The sequence below is a fragment of the Crocodylus siamensis genome, chromosome 2 (genome assembly GCF_052110815.1).
Source record: "Crocodylus siamensis isolate JL-2025a chromosome 2, ASM5211081v1, whole genome shotgun sequence".
NCBI lineage: Eukaryota > Metazoa > Chordata > Crocodylia > Crocodylidae > Crocodylus > Crocodylus siamensis.
Window position 1 is genome coordinate 96,353,220 of NC_143396.1, and position 22,415 is coordinate 96,375,634.

The window sequence follows — 22,415 nt, forward strand, 5'->3', positions numbered from 1 at the left end:
ACTGGTTGCAGGGCTTTGCCTACTCTAGAAAAGACTCCCAGGTCATGGGGCACCATTCAGTTTGCTCCACTCAACCCTCTTCTTGCCCTGCCATGCCCCAGATGCACTGCTTGGCGCAGCACTGTCCTAACTGGCTCCTGTGACCAAGCAGGGCTGCTACGGGGTTGGGGGGGGGAGGGAGAAGGAGGATTCTGGGACCCCCTCCTAGTTGGTGCCTGGGGCTAGTGCCCCACTGCTCTTCCTGATTACACCACTGAGCTTAGATAATGTGTTTAATTCCTGATGTACATCAGGTAAGGGATAAAACTGTCCTGTTTTCCATTTATGAGACCCCCTAAGGCCTTGGCCTTGCAAATACACATATACTTAATGAAACCACTCATGACAGTAAAATTACGCAGGAGCATAAGTGTTTACAGGATTGTGGTCTGTATTCTTGGCCTACCACTAATAGTTGGTTCCATGCTATGGGATGCAACCACAGTTGAGTTGGGGGGGACATGTATGAAAAGTATTTAGGAAACAGCCTTCTGGAACAAGATGAATATATTTCAAGTTGCACTGAGGTTTTTGATGTATAAGTTCTGTGGTGTCACACAGGATGGGAGATGGTAAGACTTGGCAATTTTGGGGTTCTTTTAAAGCTAAAGAGAAAGTCGTAGTTCATGAACTGAAGCCTCTTGATACTCTGGTTACTTGGGGAACTCCCCACATCTTTAGTAAGGTGTTTTATTTTAAACAGGTTACATGCCTGAAGTTTTTTCCTTTACATCTATTAATTTGTATCATTTTAAAATTAAGTTTCTTCCTGATTTAAAAATAACCCCAGTTTAAATCTTGTCTTTGCTATGCCACTTCCTTACTATGACACTGCTTTAGGGGGAGAAAATAGTTTAAAAATTAGATGTAGGTCAATTACAACCTTGTCACATATGAAGCTAGTGTTCTGGCAGCTATTGGAGCCTGATCCCATGTATGGTGAAGACCAATATCGTAGGGAAGCAAGGAGCAAGCTGTTCTCTAAGGTGACTTATTTTCCTGCTTTTTGGGTCAGGTCCTTCTCATTTATTCATTGCTAGCACCTTTTGTGGACACGTGGAAAGAAAAATGTTCTGTATAATCACTACCTATTTGAATTGCCAGTGCAGCCAAACTTATTAAACCATCTGTGGTTGCATCTCCACCGAAGTTAGTACCTTTACTAGTATCAGGAGGAGTTCATCAGTTCGAATCTTTTTTTTATGACCTCCATCTTGAAATCAAATAAAGTAAGTACTTTATTTTTACCATCAGAGTCAGTTTCTAGACTAGGCTTAACCCCTGTGTATCAAGAGGAATTATGAAGCTCTGAGACAACATAAAAGACATTAAACGTACAATAATTTTGTCTTGCATATGCATACATTTCAATGCGTATATACAGTTAATTTGGCTTGTCTCGGAGAGGGGGTGTAGTGTAGATTTGTGGTAGCTAAATTTAACTTTTAAGAAAGAGAGAGAAAATATGTCCCTTTCGAACTGAAACTTCTTCTTTAATATCAGCTATGAGGAGAACACAGAACTTTTTGTAAAATCCATTGTGGTTTTCCATTTACAGGAGAGTAAGTACATTTTTTTTAACTTAAAAAATAATTAAGATTTCTCAGTGCATCAGTTAACCCAAATAAAACAGAAAACAAAATAGTGGAAGGAAAGAAATATAAGCCACTCAAAATTCTTTTCTGAACTTGATTTTACAAGAGACTAATGACCCTCCTGACTTTGCTGAAAGGTGTAGATATTTTTGTTTCTCCACTTGCTTAGGTAGTGTTGGAGTTACTGTCCTTTTCTGTCTCTGCCAATGTAAAAGTTGAATGAATGCAGGGGACTAAAATATCTCATGCAGGTCCAAACAGTAAAATCATCTTTAAAAAACCCCCCTGCCTTAATGGTAGTGGATTTTCATTAAGCGTGGAAAAAATTCAGATCTTACCATTGTAACATCTCTTCATGTTTTAGTTTCATCCTGCAGTTATCTGAGGTTAAAAAAAATGCATTTTACTGTACTGTGAAGCTACAACCATCACATCCAGCGCGCTTCTCCTTACTAACTTAACGTTACAGAAAACTGTGCTCAACATAAAGTGGTGGTAAAAGCATGACATTGCTCATTCTCCACCCCAAGCTTTTTAATGACCTGGGAACAGCGAAGCTTACAAAAATGTATTTAAGTCGCTTGCTTTTTTAAAAGTTTTATTTTCATGTTATGCTGCTTAATTGTAAAGGATGTCTGAAATGTGTTGTCTTCCCAAGCCTTCTTTTTGACAGAAAAGTTGGGTAGAGATGTCTGATAGTGTGATTACATTTTGCAAGAATCATTACCAGCTTCCCATGTCCAACTGTCTCATAACTGGCTCAAAAACGAGGATAGAGCTTGGTATTCAGTTTTTTAACCTATGAGGATGTTCACATGCTATTTTAATGGTTGCCCTTCTATTATAGACACAGTGTTTGAGTGAGTAACTACAGAAAAGTACCTTTTATGTATAGAGTTAGAGTTACTTTCTAATGTGGGGAACTCTTATTTTTACTACAGCTTTTTCACATAATTGTCAAAAGCTAGTTGGTTTCTTGAAGTACTGTTAATAAATCAGAGTTTTATGCCTGAAATAATTACCTATCAGCTCTTGGTACAATGGACTGTTTTACAACAGGTGTGTGGAATGGGAGCCTTGAAAACTTCTCCAGAAGAATCTAGAGGACAGCTATCAAATGCTTTTTTACTGATTCCACATATCCAGAATATCCAGATTTCACAAACCCTGGTACAGTATGAATTTAAAAAAAAAAACATGATCAAACTTAGAAATAAAGGGATTAACTTTTTTTAGTTTTCAGATAATTGAGGTATAGAGGTATATGAGGTATCTGAGCAGCAGCAACTTGTAGGAGATAAATTGCAAACTGCAGTAATTGGAACTGGTCTAGTAGTAGGTTACATACAGAGTTTACCAGATAGATACATGAATCGTCAAGCCATTTGCTTTGAAAAGCCACTATACAAGTAAATGCAATGCATTCAAAAGTCTTCTGTTACAAACAACGAAATATTTTCTTCAAAAATTAACTTCAGTTGGCACATTTTAAGTGTTTGTTTAAAATTCTGTATTTTGCTTTGAACAAGGATAAATTTTACGAGTGAATAGTACTTATTTCTGCTTAATAGTTATTCTTATTGTCCATTTTAATACCGTTATCATAGAAATCACAATGAAGAGGTGTTATGCTTAAAATTAGGGTTTTTTTATACTATTGTACCCATTTGTTTATAGTTTGAATAAACTGTTTTTACCTTGGGGCCCAGCTTTAGGTTATATATAAGCTTCCTAGAATTATTATTTAAAGCTTTGGGCTACAAAGCTCAAAATATGTATTTATGTCTTTTTCTTTTGTTTCTGGTATGTAAAAGAGGCCCTGGCAGATTTAACGTTATTGTACCAATTTGCAAGTGCAATGGACCTATCCAAGATGGGGGTGTAATGGTGCTGTCTCATAGTAACATTTTGCATCCAGTGTACCTTTGCTTTGCATAGGTGTAAGGTTCAAGGCACGGTAAGGTCAGGATCATTGTATTTCACCATATCGTTTTATCTATATGTGAAGGTTGTTATGCAATAGGTAGAAGGTGAATTGAAAGTGGAACAGCTCTTATGGAAGAGATCCAAATGTGTGAACACTTTGATCTTGAAGTATAAGTACAACCTCCTTCTGGTTAGTATTATCCTTTTCTTGTCGACCAGAAGAGAGAGCAGGGAAAGGCAGTGGAGACTAGGAGTTCGTGGAGTGTTAAGAGATGCAGGAAGAAGAAACGTGGCAGTTGAAATTATGTATAAAAGTTTCTCCCCTGTTTTAAACTATCAAAGTGTTGTGTGCTGAGTGGAGAGGGGGAATCTCATTTGGTTTATTTTTGTTTCTCTTTTTTGGTAAGAAAACACGACAAAACAAAAAATCCAAAATCTGTCTTTTGTTTAAAAATGTGAACTTCTCTGAATTTTCCTTGTGCCTATTACTTTTTCTTCCAGGCTTTCAAATATTGTGATGTTGGGTAGGAGCACTCCAGCTGTGGAGAGTCCTTCTACCTCCTCCAACTTCCAGTTTAATTAGTGGGTATGATTCTAGGGGTATGGGGCCGTAACTGTGGGACTCAACATAGTTCAGGTACACTTATTGAGGTGCTCTGCTTTAGTGAGGGAGCACAGGCCACTGTGCTTCCTATCTCGAGTCTGCCATTTTATTGTACCTTGCTCCCTTGTCCTTGTTTGGCCTCCATAGTGTGTGTATGTATTTTTGAGAGTCTGAAACTCAAAAAACCATCTAAAGGCTTAAAGGCAGAGACGGCAGCTTAAACCGTTCTATCAAAGTCCAAGATCAGTTTAATGTTTTTAGGTCTGTTTGAAGTAGGGGAAGAATTTAAGGTTTGGGAGGTGCTCATGTTTTCCCTAAGAATCCTTTAAAAATGTATGGATGCATGGATCTGGAAATGCAGCACATGCTTTGAGTGAATGATCAAGCAAACAAATGTGGAATTCACTAATGATAAACCCAGTTAAAGAGACCTGGTTGGGGAGCAGGAAATGGTGTGAGGGCACCTTCTTGTTTAGGATTAAATAAGCAGCTTTGTTTTTCCTTGCAGTCTAAGCAGTGTTGGGAGGCGTGTTTGTTTTCATGAACATCTGCAGTAAGTGAGGAAATTTGTTCCCCTGTCATGGTGGTGTATTAATTGTAAATTGCATATGCAGAAGGTAATTTGCTTCAAATAATTTCCTCTGCTGCTGTAGTTTATATAAATAGGAGAGTTTTAAAGGTGATCTGAAGAATATTACTTAAAAGGAGAAAAGGGCATCATGCCTCTTTTTAATTTTTGTGTCTTTTTTCCTGCTTATTTCCTTGAGCAACAAACAGGGTAAGATTGGGACCAAAAAGTGGGATCAAATAGCACTGGTACACTTGCTAACAAAGGAGTGTTTAGCATTCAGTTGTCCTGATTTTGTCTGTTCAAACTAAGCAGGACATAACTTGGAACACACAAGGGGGCAGCAACCCTACTTTCCAACAAGTAGTGTGGGATGTCTGTCAAAGTGCTGTGTGGGAATTTTGGAGGAGGGCACCTGGCAACCTTGTTTTTGATTCTAACTTCAGTCACTTAAAATTCCCAAGAATCACTTGGCAATGAAGATGACACTATTTTTAAACTGTATAGAACAGCAGCATGGATATCTCCCATCCAGAATTCCTTGATGTGCTGTACACCCAACAGTGCCAGACCTTGGGAGGTGTATATGGCTTTATGCTGTTGAGTCCACAAGCACTTCGCAGTCCTCATCCACATGCATTAATATTTGTGAGTTATGATCCGACACAATTGGGACTAAAGGGCCAGGTTGAACAATTGTCTCGCACAACTTGTAATGGATCCATGTGCTTGATGCATTGGAGCTATCAGAAGGAAAGAAAGTCCTGCCCATAAACAAGGATAGTTTCCTCTTGCAGTAGCTGCACTGTTCTGGATACAGGGAACGACGCTTGGACTGGTGGGGAGTGCTGCAGATGTTGAACAACCAACAGTACCAGAAGAACTTAGTAGAAAGGACTTTGTAAATACTCAACTCATCTGGATGCACCTAACTCCTGCAGTGCCCATATAAAATGGTTCTTCTCACTGTCAGCATTTTTTTTTGCTGAGCAGATGGAACCAAGCATTATTAGTATCCTGAAGCCAGAAAAATGAAGAATGTGAATTCTAGTTTTTCTTAGTTTTCCTGTAGGACCTTTTGGGAGACCCCACCTTATTTGAGGAATTGGGGCATAGAGGAACCTGGATTCCTTTCTCCAATTGTTAACTGGCCATTGAAGCCAAGTAAATGTTTAAAACAAAACAAAAAAACCCAATCCAGAAGGCTGCTCATACCCAAAAGAAAAAAAGTGCACCAAGAGTTTTAAGCAGTTTGAACTAGGGAATATTATAAACTTCCTGTCCATAGGATAGTATGCTTAAGCACACTCTGTTGCCCTGGGCAGATGCTAAGAGGCATCTGAGGAGGAGAGTGGTTGTGTGGTTGAGCTAATTAGCAGTGCTGAGTGGCCTTGCCAGTTGAGACTGCTTGATCCATTGGTCTGCACAGAGACAGCAGCACTGCTTGTGCTAGCGTGATGGATCCTTAGTTTACCATGTGGAAATAACCACAACACAAGTTCCATTTTCCCATGCTCCACTTTCTCTATTAGTATTTTGTTACTTTGCTATTTATTTTTGTAATAGTCTTGAAGACTGAGAGGAAATCTCAGTTTCTGAGGTTCATAATAGGAAGGGAAAACATGAACTTCAATTTTTTTAAAAAGTTTTTTTCCCCTCATCATAAAATCTTTTAAAAAAAGGGTGTGGGGAAGAGGGTCAAGGGTAGTTTTTGGTGGGGGGGGTTATGGTTTAAGATTTCAGTGCTGTACCTTTTGTTTTTGCTTTTATAAAGGAAAACCTTTAAAATACTCTAAATTGTATGGCATTTAACCTGGCATTTAAACTTTATCTACATAGGAGGTCCACATATTATCTCATTTTGACTCTTTCCTGCACTTGGGGGTGGAGGAAACATGCTCTTTCCTTTTTCAGGTCTAATTTTTTGGTGGTGTTTGTTTGTGTATATTGTTTGGGTTTTTTTACTCCTGAAATAGTTTGCAATTTCCGTTTTGCTTTCTGTAGCTTTTTTTTCTCTCTGAACCTTGGAAAGAGAAAGTATCTTTAATATCAACAATTTGTTATGAGGGATGTAGGGTTCTGGTGGATGCTTTGTATGACATTTTATTACTGTTGAGCTTCTATTCGTGCTAATTGACTGGTGTCACATACTGTCTCAAGTTCAGAGGCAGATTTTGTTCTTTACCTCTGCCACTGCCTCCTTTTCATTATTGTCAGTGCTCCTTTGTAGAGGCATTTTGACATCTTTCTTACTTTATAATCGGGAATATTTTCCTCTGCTGTACTTTCCTAGAGAATAGGAGCTTGAGATTACTGTGCAAGAGATTTAACTTCAGTACCAGTGGAGAATGGTGCTTTTATCTCTGTAAGCCATTATAAAGTCAGTCTGATCTCCATATGTGGTTATGGTTACCCCAGGAAGGGGCATAGTTTTCTAAAATGTTGGAGATCTTGCAAAGTTTATTGATGCCGCATTGTATTAAGGTGTCTCCCTGCTTCTAGTTTAGAAGATAGAATGTGTGGAGTGAGCCCGGTGGGAGTGCTGGCCTGCAACACTTGTACCATAATTTTGCCGGGTAGTCTGATTGGCAAGTCCAGTTCATTTCAGTGAAGCTGTATTGGCCAGGTAGAAGGACAGAAAGGTAAAGACCCCTCACATGTCTGTTGAAGGTAGGCAAGATCTGCTCTTGATAGGGATGCTCACATTTTGGCATTTGATTTGGCTTTGTAGATAGGTCTGGTCTCCAGAGGAGCCCTTTGAAATCACATAATTTTAAAAGCCAGATCAAGAGGTGGTAGAAGTCAGTAGAAGTCTCTTCAACTGCCACAAGACTAGTGGAAAAGAAGTCTCAGAAATTAGCGATCTGATGCTTGCAGTGTGGGGAATAGAAATTGTGAAAGTAGGTGTCATTGATTAAAGTATGCAGATTTTGTGTATGCAGTTATACGTGTGTGTGTGTGTGTGTATCTATATCTATATAAACAGGCATAGGTATACATTCACTGCATTACTTGAAACATAAGTATGGGCAAATTATAGTATTTCTAAACAAAAACACTTAAAACCTAGTACATTTGGTCAAGAATTGACAAGTAGTTTGGAGATTGTGAAGTTAGAAGGGGAGATAATTTCCAATATTATGGACCGAGGTTATGTCCATGTAGCTGAGTATAGTCAAATTAAGCTGGTACAGGTGGCACATCTCATTTGGATCATCTGTTTATGCAACTTTTGGATGTATCCTTTGCTCCAATCCCCAATACTTTATTATTGTTTAATATTTATACTGCACTTAGAGACTACCTACATCAAATCCATGAGGTGCTGCACAAACGCGCTGAAAACGCCAGTGAGCTGGTTGGTGCAAGAGTGAACAGCAGGGAGGAATGCCTTGTCCATCACTTTTGCCATATGCCTTGGGTAGAAATTAGTGCCGTTTTCTTTGCTTCCTGGATGCTGTCCTCAGTGAGTAATGGACCAATGGCAAAAATAATATGGCAGAGAACAAGTACTAACAGAACATGAGACTTCTGAAGTTATGTACTGAGTGTTTGAGCAGGTGATAACAAAAACAAGTGGGCCCTGGGCATGTTGGTTGTGAAGTTAGAAGGGGAGATAATTTCCAATATTATGGACCGAAGTTATGTCCATGTAGTTGAGTATAGTCAAATTAAGCTGGTACAGGTGGCATGTTGCCTGGGCATTTTGGTTGCTAAAAACCAAGTTTTTAGGTTAGCTTTTGCTCCTTGCAGTAAGCTGGTGACATTCTTCTGAGTCACTGTAACAGGTACATGTTGTTAGTGCTACTCTTGGATAACAGATTGGAGAACATCTCTTTAGGGACAGGCACCTAAGGACTTAGGACAGTGGTAATATTGGGGAGAAACCCTAGGAGCAGCCAAGCTCAGGGATGAAACTGAGTTTATTATATTGTATGTCACTGTGTTTGTTTGACTCGCAGGAGTGTCCAACTTCAGAAAGGGGGGTGGGGAGCAGGGTGCAGACATGTGTGAATGTGACTCCAGAATTAGGACCTGACTTGACACCATGGCAAAAGCAATCTTTCATCTTTTCAAGAGGGACTCCCAAGCTCCCTACAACAAAATTTGTTGTTGTTGAACAATACATTGAAAATAGGCTTCGTGAAAATAATCTACTGATCTGTCATGGTATCTTAGTACTAACTAGTAAACCAGACTTTTTAATGGAAGGATCTGCTAGTGCATCAGGTCTAATTTCATGCTTTCTGTCAAGGAGTCTGTCCCTTTATATCTGTCATTGGTGCTTGGGAAAGCTCAACTTAAACATTTGTAATGGATCTGACTCTTTGGCTCAGTTTGTCCTTCCTTTGGAGAGTAGTTCTTACCTTCAGCCCTGCCTCTCCCTTCTTTTTCTCATTTTTCTTTCTATTAAAATATTTTTGAGGGTAAATTGAGAGTCTTGAATTTATTTGAAATGATTGTTATTGTCTAACAAGCCCATTTCTTGCTTTAAAGGGCAGTTTTTATCTTCTCTTGCTATAGTATGCCTATATGTTCAGCATCCTGTTCAGAATTGGAGAGAAGACATTTGTTTGAGCTATCACTTTCTAAATGAATAAGAAGCTTAAACTGTCCAGAGGATGTAAATGTGTAGTAGCCCTGTAGTATTAAAAACTGTGCTGGGTGCGTGGATGTGCATTAAAGATGTAAGAAGATTCTAATCCATTTTGAAGAAGATTTCTAGATTTCAATATTTTTTCTTTAGGATTTGAAATGAAAATGAAAAATTCCAGAAATTCTGCCCCAGGGGAGTTTAGCTGTTCTCAGCCACCTATGTAGGCATTGGAGAAGCTTGAGGTATTATGTTGTCAAACTGTGGATGTCCTGAGAGTTTGTAAAGTAGGAATTCAAGGCTCCAAGCAGGCTAGAAAGGAACTGGGAGCCTGGAAGTCCAGCCTCCCCAGTGGCCTGCCAGATGAGCTGCTGAGCAGGAACTAAGTGGGTTTGATGATGGGAGTCAGGCAAATGAAAACCAGCCTGGTTTCCAGCAGAATTTTATCAAAAGAAGAGAACTCCACCTCCCCACAAACATAATTATCAATACATTGACAGATTTAAATAAAAAATGTTTCCTCGGTTTTTCTGACCAGCTCCTGTGTGTGTATGCATACAAGCATGTGTTGGTGCACAGATGTATGTACATATGTGCGGTGTGTATGTGTGTGTATACATGTACATACAAATAGAATCTAGAAAGAACACCGCAGCTTTGCTAATAGGTGAAGTAAGTTACAGGGCTTACATTTATTTCTATTATGTAATGCTCATTCTAACTTTTTCCTTTATATTCTGGTTTTGCCTTTTTCCTATTGCTTCATAAGCAAACAATTCACTTTATATTTCCACATTCTGCTGTGAATCATATTCAGTAGCAGTTTACATTGTCACAGAGCAAAATACTTACACAATCAGAAAAGATGACAGTTTGCTCTCTGAACAGCAGTTCTGCTGATATAATATTACTTGTTTTTCTCCCATGTTGTGGTGTGTGAACCCAACTGATTATATAAGGCATGAGACTTCATAACCTGTGTTCCTGTTGTCTGCCTTAGATGAGAAGGAATGAAAACACTTCCTTCTCTGAACTTGCCTTTGTAAACAAAAAATAAAAAAATCACTGTGAACAGTGGGTTAACATAAGACATAATTGTATTTGGATACTTTTCATTCTTCTTTTTTTTTATGTAGCATCTGTCTAAAAAAACCCAAGCAAACTCCCTATGTGGAACAATGTATTCAAGAATTTGTATCCATACAGAAAGTGTTGCCAGAGTAGCTATAGCATTTTAAAATCATGCCCCAGCCTTATTTTGGAATAGCTTCCCATGTGGATGCAATTCCAAATCAAGCAAGGGAAGAAGTTCCCTGGAATTTCAGGAATTTTTGCCTTTTTGTAGGTAGAGCTTTCCATGTAGTTGACTTCTTTATCTCAGAAGAAGTGAAGGAGTCTTAAGCTGATTAAAGCAAGTATAACTAAGCAAAGGAAAAAAATGCATAAACTAGATGGGAGGAAAACATAGCTGTCTTAAGAAGTGATCAGAAGGGAAACCTAATTTTTAACAAGTTTTTTTTTTAGAGCAAACTTCTTCCCTGTAACTGTGTACATATCAGCCCTCTGGTCTCAACACACCACTGTAAGTTAGAAGTATGGATGGTTTTGTTAAGGATGCATGTCTTGGAGCCAAGTGTTTCCTTTCAAAATGTAATTGGGATAAACGAACAAAAAGTAGGTGATGCTCAAAAAACAACAACAGCAAAACTTATCCAAAAACAAACAACCCCCCAAGTAAATTGGTTGAGAGTCACATCTTTCAAGAGAACTGTGCCATAAAAGGAGGCCTTTATAATAATGTGATTAGTAACCTTTGGAGGTGTTACAACACCCCCTTGTGGTATTCTGCAGTAATTTTTGCATAGTGTATCGTTGAAATTGAGCAAGTATGAAAAAATAGTTGACTTTTTCTTTCTTTTGGTGAGTTTCCATCATGAGAGCCCCTTTATAAAAACAATGGATCTGCGCTAAACTTATTTTGTGTTAAAATAAGCATATCTTTCTTTCCCAAATTGTTTGAGGATTCTAAATAATGCATTGGCTTTTCTCAGAGCAAAGAATGGAATAGAGTGTATTTGAGATTTCTGAAGCAAAAATGATCAGGAATTAAACTATGTAATCTGATGTATCACTTCTTAACATTTCCTTCAGAGTTCTGTATCTTTCTGTTTCAAAATATGTCAGTTTCTTGAAATGCATTAATTTACACTTCTGCTTTGGTTCATATTTCATTAGGTTAAAAATTGAATCTTGTGCCAAATATGGCCCTAAAATCAGGTAGCTTTGTGTAATTGACAGTCACTGATAAGGAGAAGCTCAGAACTACCTGTTAGGGATGTTTCCATTGAGAATTAAGATATGATAGCATAAACAATTTGTTTGATAAACTTTGAAAGCAAAACTTGTTCTGTTACTTACGTGAACATTTCACAAGCTGGCAAAATCATTTCTCTCTCTCTCTCTCTCTTTTTTTTTTTTTTAAACAATTCATTTGAAAGCAAAAAAAAAAAAAGTGAAACAACAGAAAACAATGTCAGTAGTATTTTGTTACTTTGTTTTGGCCTGAGGCTTGCATCCATGAAATGTTACTGCAATCTTGATTTAAAGTACAAATAGAAAAGAAAAATGTGCAGGAAAATAGGGCTAGATGATGTATTCTAATATAAAAAGGACTCTTGTAGGAGATAGTTGAGTAGAAGAGGCAAATTTATAAGGGATACTTGCTTAGCAGCTGTTTAAATGAATATGTTTAATAACATACTAGCATAATATGCAAAATATAAGTAGTAAAACGATATAGTTTCTTGCTGAGCAAGATGTTATTTTACTCTAAAAATAATAAAAGATTTTTAAAAAAAAAAAAATATTTTCTGATGTTGTTACAGTGGATTTACATTGAATTGGAATGGAAAGAATTTTGAAAAAATGGTACTGGTTTTTCAGTGTCTTGGTAGCCTTTTACATTTCCCCCAGCAGGAACAATAAAAATCAATGAAGTCAGTTTCGTGTTAATTTATAACCATTTTTCACTTTGAAGACTTACAGTACTGCAGTGTTTGATGTATGTGCTGCACAAGAATTAGATAATGCCAACAATGAGATTTGTGGCTTTTAAAAATGAATGAAAAAAGTATTAGGATTTTTTTAAAATAAAAGTTTGGCTTTGAAAAGCCTAAATTGAGTGGGGTGGAGCGGGGGGATGTGTGGAATTTAGCTAGGAATGTGGTGGAAACCGTTTTATTGACCTAATGAAAGATACACTATGGTTGTACCCATTGAAGCAAATTTCTGAAGATTTTTTTTTCAATTTTTGTCATCTTATAATAGGCGGAAACCACAAATGCCAGCCTCTTACAAGTTCATCTTGAATGCAGATTGCCTACCAGTGTGTACCAACAGCTAAAGGTATGTTTCAACCTTTAGTTTTAGTCCTATTTTAAAGAAACTGTCCAGAGTTTTTATGCAAAAAAAATCATCTATTTTGGCACAAATGCCATCTGAAATCCTTGCTTAACAGTAAAAGAACCAGTGTGATGCAAAATATGATTAGTACATTTAAATAAGATGAAGGTAAAATAGGATAAAACAGGTTTTGAACATCTTGAATATAATGAGCAGGTTGTCAAAATATTTTGAATGAATTAAATTTTCCCTGCAATTTTTTCCCCACCAGTTTTTTGACCACCTCTAGTAACTAAAGAATAGTTATAAGAAGTTGCTATCTAGAAAGCCTATGCTATGTCTTCGGTGGGTTTTGGATCAGGCCTTTCATGCTATACTATGACTAAAGAGGCAAGTTATTTGTTCAAGAACCCCAAAAGTTCCAACATTTGGGTCTTGGTCTTATACTAGGAGATATCACTAAAGTCGTACCTTCCACTGAGATGCCTTTTAACTGCTTATTTCAGTAATTTTCAACCATGGTGCCAGAGAGATTTCAAATAGCAATCTATAGCATTAAAAACATTCTGAGTATTTTCGTTTTTTTGGTTCTTTGCAACAGAAAAATTGTGATGTTATTTTTCTGTAGTAAAAATATAGTGGAAACCAAAAGCTGACATTTTCTGAAGGGTGCCTTGAATCTAAAAAGGTTGAGAACCACTGCCTTAAGATTAGGGAAAGTCTCAAGTATTTTTAAAATCTGTTACTGAATTCTGTTTTGTATCTAATCTGATTCAGGAAGTAAGTTCAGTGACTTCCTTTCGAAGATTTGGTCCCTTACAGACTGCGCTTATTTTTTGTTAGTGCAGACATTGCAATAGTTATTGACTCCTTTCTCACCTCTCTGTCTTAATTGTCATAATGTATTCTGTTTGGGCTACCCTCAAAGTGCACCTGGAAGTTATATAGGATGTCCAACGTAGCTACTAACTGCTTGAGTTGTGTGGTGTGGACTGCTAAGAGCACATAAACCCCATGTTTGAATGTCTGCACTCACTTCCTGTTTGCTATAGCTTGCAATTTCCATTGATGATCTCTGAAGTGGTAAATGAGTAGCCTGGAATCCAGTTCTCTGAGCACTGCCTTTCTCACCTTATACCTTACCGTGACGGTTAAGATCACCTGGGGGTCTCTTGCTGTCACTCTGAGTCTGAACACTCTTTGTTGCATGGCTGAGAGACCGTCCATCTTTGGAATTCACTCCTCTAGGCACCTTGTCAGTGCCCAGGAATCACCTTCATAGTGTGATGCAAGATGCATTTGGTTTAGCACTAGTTGGCTTTCATAAATTGTGAGGCTGGAAGGGACCTTGGGGGATCATTGGGTCCAGCCCCCGGCACAAGGCAGGAAATGCAACTGGGAGTCAGGTGACCCCAGCAAGGTGACCGTCCAGTCTCCTTTTATTCATTGCTGGGTTCTGTTTCTGAAAATAACATCTTGTCTGTCTTTGTAGTTGCAATGCCTGGCTATGCTAGCAGTGGCCACTAGATAAATTAGCGAATAAAGTTTGAGCCGGAGCCGTCTCTAGGGTATGGTGAATTGGGGTGACCGTCCCAGTTCCCGTGCTTTGGGAGGCCCTGTGGAGCCGGGCGGAGCAGCCGCAGCCCGTCCTGCGGGGCCCGCCTGGAGCTGGTGGCTCAGTCCTGTGCGATGGAAGAAGCACAGGGATTTCCCACCCCCCTTTGCGGGGATACCACGGCCCTGCGCAGTATTAAGGGAGCTCCCCGCAGGCTGATTTGCCCCGGCCCCTGCACCCACTTAGGATCATCTGGTTTGAGCAGTATTTGTGTGAAATGTGTAAATAGTGCATATCCAAACAGTAGTGCTTTCCGTTAAGAGCTGTACACTTTTCATTTTGTTCAAATAACCCCAGTTAGTGATAAATAGAGAAGAGAAGCACAGACCTTGAAAACATTAACTCTAAAACTAACTCTAAACAGACTTAGCATTAACACGCTCACACTTTATTTAAACTGGAGGATTTTCACTTATGAAAATGGTTTTATGGTCCCTGTGGTGAGACCTTCCAGTTGAGGCTGCTGTTTAATTTGCATTTGGCACAGACTTTATAACCCTAAAATTCTCTAAGTATCATTTTAATATTTCTTTACTTTGTGAACTGAGAACTTGCACTGGAGTCTGAAGTCTTCTGTTTGTACAGTGGCAGTGACACAGAGAGCTTTCCCATTTTGCCCCCTGCAATGTGCCCATTTCAGAGCCATTTACTGCCTCGGAGAGATGAGTTCTCAGGGCACTGCAGCTTTCAACAAAGTTTTTAATTACTGCCATTTGAGTGGCATCTTTGTGATGGGGACACTTGTCCACTAGGCACTGGTTGAGGCCACCAGTTAAATGTATTTCTTTTCTAATCAAATTGTTTTATGAAACTTCCCCTTCTTTCCCCTTCCTCTGTCCTACTCCTTTGTCTCATTCCAGAGTTGCTGTTTTGTGTCTGATGATCCAATGCTGCTAGAAATGAGCTTAAGAGTAAGAATAGAAACTGCCCAACAAAGACTTGTGGACCACAGACAGTACTTGCTGGAGAATGTTTTTGTAGTTTATGTAGCAATGGGCAAAACTGAAACCTCAGGTAAGTTAACATGACTGTTAATTTCAATAGAAATTGTTTTTATACATACACCTAAATCATTCATGGCCATTTCATTGAAGCCCCTTAATTTTGCTATTTAATGAATAGGCCGTTTAGTACAGTGAAAATACTTGACATTTTATTTAGTACAGAATTATTTGGTGGCATTTCTTAGCACTTGAGGTATTTCATCCTTTCTGTTTGCCTTAAGATTAGGGTAGGAATCAAATGCAATAAAATACATTTTTATTCGCATTAGTATAATTGGGGTATGAAACAGGAACCAACACCCTTTTTATGGCTATGTTATATATAAATATTTATATGAAATGGGGTTATGTTTCCTTTTTATAGCAAAAGTGCAATTAATAAAAATTTAAGCTTTCCTAGTTTCCAGTTAATTAGATCAATCAAATTATATCTGCAGAGAAGGAATGGGTTACAAAACCATGGCGAGACCTGTACTAAAATGGCTCTTTGTAGCTTCCTTTCTGAAGCTAAAATATCACAGACCATGTCTTTGCATTGGTTTGGCAAACAGATATTCTCTCTAATTCCATGGGATAAGAGCTCCTTTATTTTTAATGATTTGTGGAGCGTCATAGATATATGTTTAGCTTTCTTAGCATATTAGAACAAAAGCAGGTTTTTCTGCCGTTTGGTTTCTCTTCTTTGATTAGTAAGTGCAGCTTATGAAAACATATTAAATTATTAAATTATCATTTTTAAGCCACATGAAATTCATGCTAATAAAAAAATCTTTGTGATCTTTCTTTTGAGAACTCCAGTTCAAAATCTGGAGGCATAACAAATAATACTATTTTTCCAGAGCCTGCAATGTGGTTGGGTAGTGTGATATATTTACATATGTCTTATGGAGCTGAAATGTTTTCAGTACATCCATTTTCACTCGCATGCAAGATGGCAGTATTTTTTATATTGAGTTGTGAAAGTATATTTATTCTTACACTAGTGGATAAATGTTCACATCTGTCATGTCATAGGGCCTGGTGGTAACCTCCATCTGACGACTCAAGAAATAGAAGCCCATTTTAATGTCACACACGTTCACTAAATTTAATGCAAATCATAAATCGTTGTGTACTGGGAAGAAGCTTGTCATACTTCCTTTGTGAGGTTGCTAGTGGGAGGTTATAGATCTTTTGCTGTGATGAAACTGTGGATGATTTAGCAGCTCCAGACAGTAACATTTTCTAGTTTTCTTTCTGTGCTTGTATATAAATGATAGAGACTTTGTAATCAGAGGCTTGTATCAAAAAAAAGAAAAAAGTCTTAGAGCCACAGCCCCTAGGTTTTAGGTAACTGAACCCTTCCCTTCCCCCTCAAGCCCCAGGTCAGATTTTCTACATTACATTATAACCCCTTACAGGTTTCCAGAGCTTGCTTGAGCTTGCTGAACCAGAGACTAGCCAAGAGTGAATCTTAATAGGAAATTCTGAGGACAGAAGTATGTTCATAATTTCACTTCTTGTCAGGGCTTGAGCACGTCAACAAGGACTACGAGGAAGTACTGTTGTCCACTTGAGTCACAGCCTGGAACCCTCTCAAGTGTATTTTACATTAAATAGTTATTGGATAAGGTACAAAATGGTCCTGGGGCAGAGTGCTCTAATAATTTCATCCTGTTGGTCTATTAAGCATGATCTGAAAATGTCTACCCTCTTAAATCCCCTGGGGACTAAGACAAAGAGGTTCCCAGTTGGGTTGTGGGATTAAACTATTCATTGTTATTCAGCCTTGCCAAGATGGGACAGTCCTGGACATGAAGGGCATTTACACACATGTGGAAAGTCTGTCATGTCATAGGGCCTGGAAATCCAGTGCATTGAAGCAGATTTGATTAATCGAGTCTGCTCGAGCACATAAATTGACATGCTCTGGGAGCCTCACATGTTACATGCATCAGTGGCGCAGTGTGCCTCTTCGCTGAGGAAATGGCAGAGAGGCTCTTTTGAAGTAAAACACATTTGATGTGTTTTAGTTCGAAGTGTACTGCCGCCATTTTCTCAGTGTGGAGGTACTCTTGTGTTGCTGATGCACGTGACATGTGGGCACTTTTAATTAGTGCAGCTCGCTAATTAAAAGTGCCCAGCACTGTGTCAGGAACACATGTTAAAATGCCCTAGGAGACTCAAGTCTGAGTACCTAGGGAACTTGAAGGTCAAGGATTAGAAAACCTATAGGATTTAGGTGCCTATGGGACTAAATAGCAGCTGCATAGACAATTTTAGCATCATCTTCTAGATATAGGTACCGACATTGCACATAAGTGCTGTTTTAGGCAAATAAGGCTTTTCTGATTTGGCCTTGAGTCTTTTCTCACTGTAGTGCAAACTGAAGTAACTCCGTTGATGTCCATAAATCAGGTTTTCGGCTGCATCAATTCTGCATTCAGCAAAGTTAGGAGGGAAGTAAGGCAAGGTTGTATGGAGGAGGCTATAAAGTACATTTGGGGCTTGGGATCAGTTTGGCCTCTAGAGCGGTGGTTCTCAACCCAGGTGCCACAGCACCCTGGGGTAATGCAGGAGGCTTTCAGGGGTGCTGTGGTGGGTCACTGTGGCCGCTGCAACCAGGTGGAACTGCTGCATTCCATGCCTTGTGTGGAGCCAGACTAGGAAGGGCTATGGAAAGAGTGTATACTTATACCTGGTTTAGGGCAGGGGAGGAATATATATATGGTCCTGCCACAGTCCTTCCTGGTTGGCTCTACATGAAGCACCTGGGGCAGTTTCACCTAGTCACAGAGGTGGCAGCTACACCCCAGCTGAGAGAGTGGTTCTCAAACAGGTTGGCCCCAAAATACAACAAATATGTTATGGAGGAATGGTATGAATCTAAAAGGCTTGAGAAACATTACTCTAGAGTAAATTTAGAGCAGTGTTAGCTGCACCCCTTTCCCTTAGCCATGGTCCCTAACACTGTGGCCAGGGGAAAAAGGCAACTGTGTCATCTGGGTGGATAGACTTGTACTATCTTAGTTTTAGGAAACAATGATGGTAGCTTTCTAATTTTTCTGTGCTGCCAGAATTAGGGACAAAGGTTTGATCCCCTGGATTTACACATCTGTGAAATGGTGAGAAAGGAGAGTAAGGCCTGATGTGTGGCTTAAGAGGCATATTGTCACAGAATGATTTTCGTTTAAATAATCTAATTATTATTTCTCACATGAATGTGTGACACAGCAGGGGTGCCTTGATTCTGTGTGTATTTATCAGGGTGTTCTTTTTTTTTCTTTTTTGGATAGATGATTCCACAGTAAAAGTATACGTAATGCATTCAGGGAACAGCCTTTTACATATACAGGTAATGTATATTCTTAATGCAATCATTTATTTTGAGGCACTGAAGTTAGTAGAGCTACTAACTTGATGGCTTATTATTTTGTAAGTTAACTTTACTAGTGGCAAAGTAATGCTTTTCTGTTACCTTAAGAAGCATTTAACATATTCCTATTTGACTGAATATCCAACAGAATTTGGAGATGGTAAGCTGTTAACTTACAGGGTGATTTTTCATATTCTGAAGGAACTATTAATTTGATTAGAAACTGCATGTCAGCTTAGCACATGTGATATACTGCAGTTATTTGCTTCCAAAATGTCAGGAAGGTGAACTAACTAAACACTAAAATTATCAAACTGTAGTAATTGTGTCCTAGTGTTATATGGGCTACTGATGTATCATTTTAATGTAGGATGTACAGCATTTCTCACCAAAAGATGCATCATACGTGCAGTTTGAGCCTGTACTGCTGCTTACTTCTATCACCGATTTTACAGAAGTTGCTTCTGTTGTTTGTAAAGGTACAGTATGAATTTTTTTGTCTATAACATGATTATATGAGCTTTGATAATGCCACTCTTCTTATCAACTCTTATGCCTCCTTAGGCACTCTTAGGTACTTAATACCAGTTTGTACAAGTTTACTGTCTTACAATGATGGAGTTAGAAGCAGAATTCCTTGTGCTAATTTTATTTCCATTGTATTTCATATGCACATTTGCACTCTCACATGTTTATGCATATCAGAGCATCTGAATTTAACCCAATGCTGGTCATATTCGGAGGAAGGGATATAGGTTAACTGTTAAAATTGTTAGTTGCTTGGAAATGTTTGCTTATTGGATGTCCTTTTCAGCAGCCTTTTATCACTTTCAGGTGATTTGATTTTAAATCTACTTTATAGTAAACTTCTGTGCTTGAGTGGAATTTTTTTGTGATGGTTTTTTGGAAAAACAGTTTATGAGATTTGTCCAAGGCAACAAAGTACATCTATAGATGAGCTAGCATTAAAATCAGAGTTTTGAGTCCTGCTCGGGCCACTAGATTTCATGGCAAACGTTTATCATTAGACTTTGTGAGGTCTTTAGTATAGAGGTCAGCAACATTTTTTCCATTGAGGAGGGCAGAATGACTCGGATCAGGTCTGAGGTGAGCATGCAGTGAGTCCCACCCATCTCTGCCGTTTCTCTCTGCTACTTGGCTGCAGCACAGTACAGGGAGAGTTCCCCCTCTGTTGAAGCCTAGGGCCTGGACTGCAGTGTAAGGAGTTTCCTGCCACCAAATGCTGCTGAAATCCTGGCTCTTCACGGACCGTAGATTGCCAACCCCATCTCTAATACATTACTACTAAAACGTTTAAGTCAATGCTTAGCATCAGTGAAAATCAGGACATTAACATTTTAGTGCCATGATTTCCACTTCTGTAAACTGGAGTTATCAATACTCTTTTTCTTGTAGTGGCTTGATATCATCATATGAAAAGTATTATACGAATTAAGTATTATAATTACATATGGTTTGCTTAGTTTTTATATCTGTTCTTTACACAGCTATGTCATGTGACAATGGAAGTCACTATGCTGGTGATGTGAACACGAGTCCATTGGAAGGCACAACACTAAAAGCATGCCTTTCCCATCCTGTAGTTGAAGGGTATGTTTATGGTGGAATTTGTTAAACATTCATAAACATTGTAAAACTAAAATATGCTCAAATATGTGCTATTTCAATACCAAAGGCAGGCTTAAGGTACTAAGTGCCCCTATATAGGCATCTGTATCTCTTCTGTATTATTCTCCCTAAAGAAGACATGATATTTCAGATAGGGGTGCACCAATAGAAATTTCTGGAGCCAATACTGAGAGCTGATATTTAAGGAGGTATATTGGACAATACGGATCTGATTTTCGGTACTGCTGCCTCCAGCTAGTAAGTCCAGCATGGTGGAAGGGGAGGGAGGAGGGAAGGAGTGTGGGGGGTGGGGGGCAGATCAACACCCCACTCAGTGAAGGAGGAGGCAGGGGCAGGTGCTGCCTGGGTATGGGGGGGCCAGAGCCACAGCTTGGGGTGGGGGAGGGCAGCTCCCATTGCTGCTTATACCCTGGGAGGGCACCGGGGGGGGTGCCCCCTAGATGTGCTCAGAGCTCTTCTCTGTGGGGGCTGGGCTCAGAGTGGCACTGGTGGTGCTGGGAGGATGCTATATCCACCCCATATTTCACCGCCACTCCGCTTCCAGAGCTACCACTGCCAGCCATCTGCTGCAGCCCTGGCTCAATGCCCCAGCTCCACCCAACTGCTGGGAAGAGCTGGGGCTGAGCTGGGCAGCTGGTGGTGGCAGCGCTGGGAGCAGAGCAGCGAGGACATTTGGGGTGGATATAGCATGATATCTTCCTAGCACCACCAATGCCCGTTCTGAGCCCAGCCCCCACCGAGAAGAGCCCCACGCAGCCCTGGCTGCAGCCTGCTCCACCCTACGCGGATTTGCGGGGCACATGCTCCCCACATTGCCCTCCCAGAGTATAAGCAGCAGTAGGACCTGTCCCCACCCCCCGCCCCAGCTGTGGCTCTGCCCCACCCCATCCACCCTGCTTGGGGACCGCCTGCCCCCTCCCTCACTGTGGGGGACATTGAGCTGCCCCCCCACCATGCCTCTTCCACCACACCAGACTTACCACCTGGAGGCAGCTGTCCAAGCTGCCGGCTCTACTCCTTGCCGCATGCATGCTGCGCTGCAGCTGTGTGCAACGTGAGCACTTATTGGTCCCATTAGGCTGATATCCGATACAGCCAGATTTCTTTACATTGGTACCAATGTGATAACGGACCGATATATTTCAGATAAGAGGTCTGTATATAATATGGGGATTCATTCAGTAAGAAGAGCCCTAAAGTGGTTAAGATCATATAGGTCTCTCAGAATTTGAGTAAAATTTTCTTGAGTAAAGTTCTTGTTCTTCCATGATAGGAAGATTTTTTTTTTTTTGTTACAGAACACTGGAAACTTTTTCTAGTTTTGACCCAATAAAGTATATTCAGGACTTGCACATAACGGAGTGAATGTACTGGGCCAAGTTGTATTCTGAAGCAGCTAGAGAAAAGTGTGAATTTCTAGCCAGTTGTTTTCCAGTTGCACTTGAATTTTTTCTAATACTAACTTCTAAGTATTTTTAATAAAATAAATTATTCTTCTTTCAGAAGACTTAAAAATACTCACCCCCTATAACAGCAGTATCTCTTGTTCTCGATTGTATCGACTGCTTTGTGTTTAAAGGCCATTTTGTATGTCTGTTTTAATCTGTGTACCTACAGGTATTTTGACATTGACCCTTCTGCAGCATTATTTCACATAGAGCCACATCATAATACTTCAGGAGTTTGGTCAATATGGTTTACAAACAATTTTGACTTCAGCATTGAAGTAAATGATGTCTTTGTAGCCAGAGAAACTAAGAACATTTTAAAGGTAGGTTTTATTTTACATTTATACAATTCCCCACCCCACTTAATTCAGCGTTCAGTCCTTCAGCATGCTGAGGACGTTTTTTTGAGGGCAGGTCGGCTCTGCCTCCATTTTGTCCTGCCGTGAAGTACGTCTCATCTACTTGCTTCCACACTACACCTACTAGCTCCTAAGAAAAGAAACAGTGTTTGTTACAGCACTATTTAGCCTGCATCCAACACTACTCATAGGACATGACCAGGGATCTGGGGTTTCTGTTTTCCATGGAAAAATGTGAATTTCCCCTTTACCTGAG

The 22,415-nt window shown here is 39.5% G+C and overlaps 1 protein-coding gene across 4 annotated transcripts in view; it reads left to right on the forward strand.

Moving 5' to 3' along the window:
• Window positions 1–22,415, forward strand: part of TMEM131L (transmembrane 131 like) — a 118,171-nt gene that overhangs the window by 53,001 nt on the left and 42,755 nt on the right. For all 4 annotated transcript variants that reach the window (XM_090036436.1, XM_090036435.1, XM_090036437.1 and 1 more), the window contains exons 7-13: window positions 2,694–2,804; window positions 12,654–12,731; window positions 15,204–15,357; window positions 18,623–18,681; window positions 19,073–19,181; window positions 20,211–20,313; window positions 21,970–22,123. In XM_090036436.1, coding sequence (XP_089892562.1) covers window positions 2,694–2,804; window positions 12,654–12,731; window positions 15,204–15,357; window positions 18,623–18,681; window positions 19,073–19,181; window positions 20,211–20,313; window positions 21,970–22,123 — 768 coding nt within the window. The remainder of the gene's footprint in view (window positions 1–2,693; window positions 2,805–12,653; window positions 12,732–15,203; window positions 15,358–18,622; window positions 18,682–19,072; window positions 19,182–20,210; window positions 20,314–21,969; window positions 22,124–22,415) is intronic.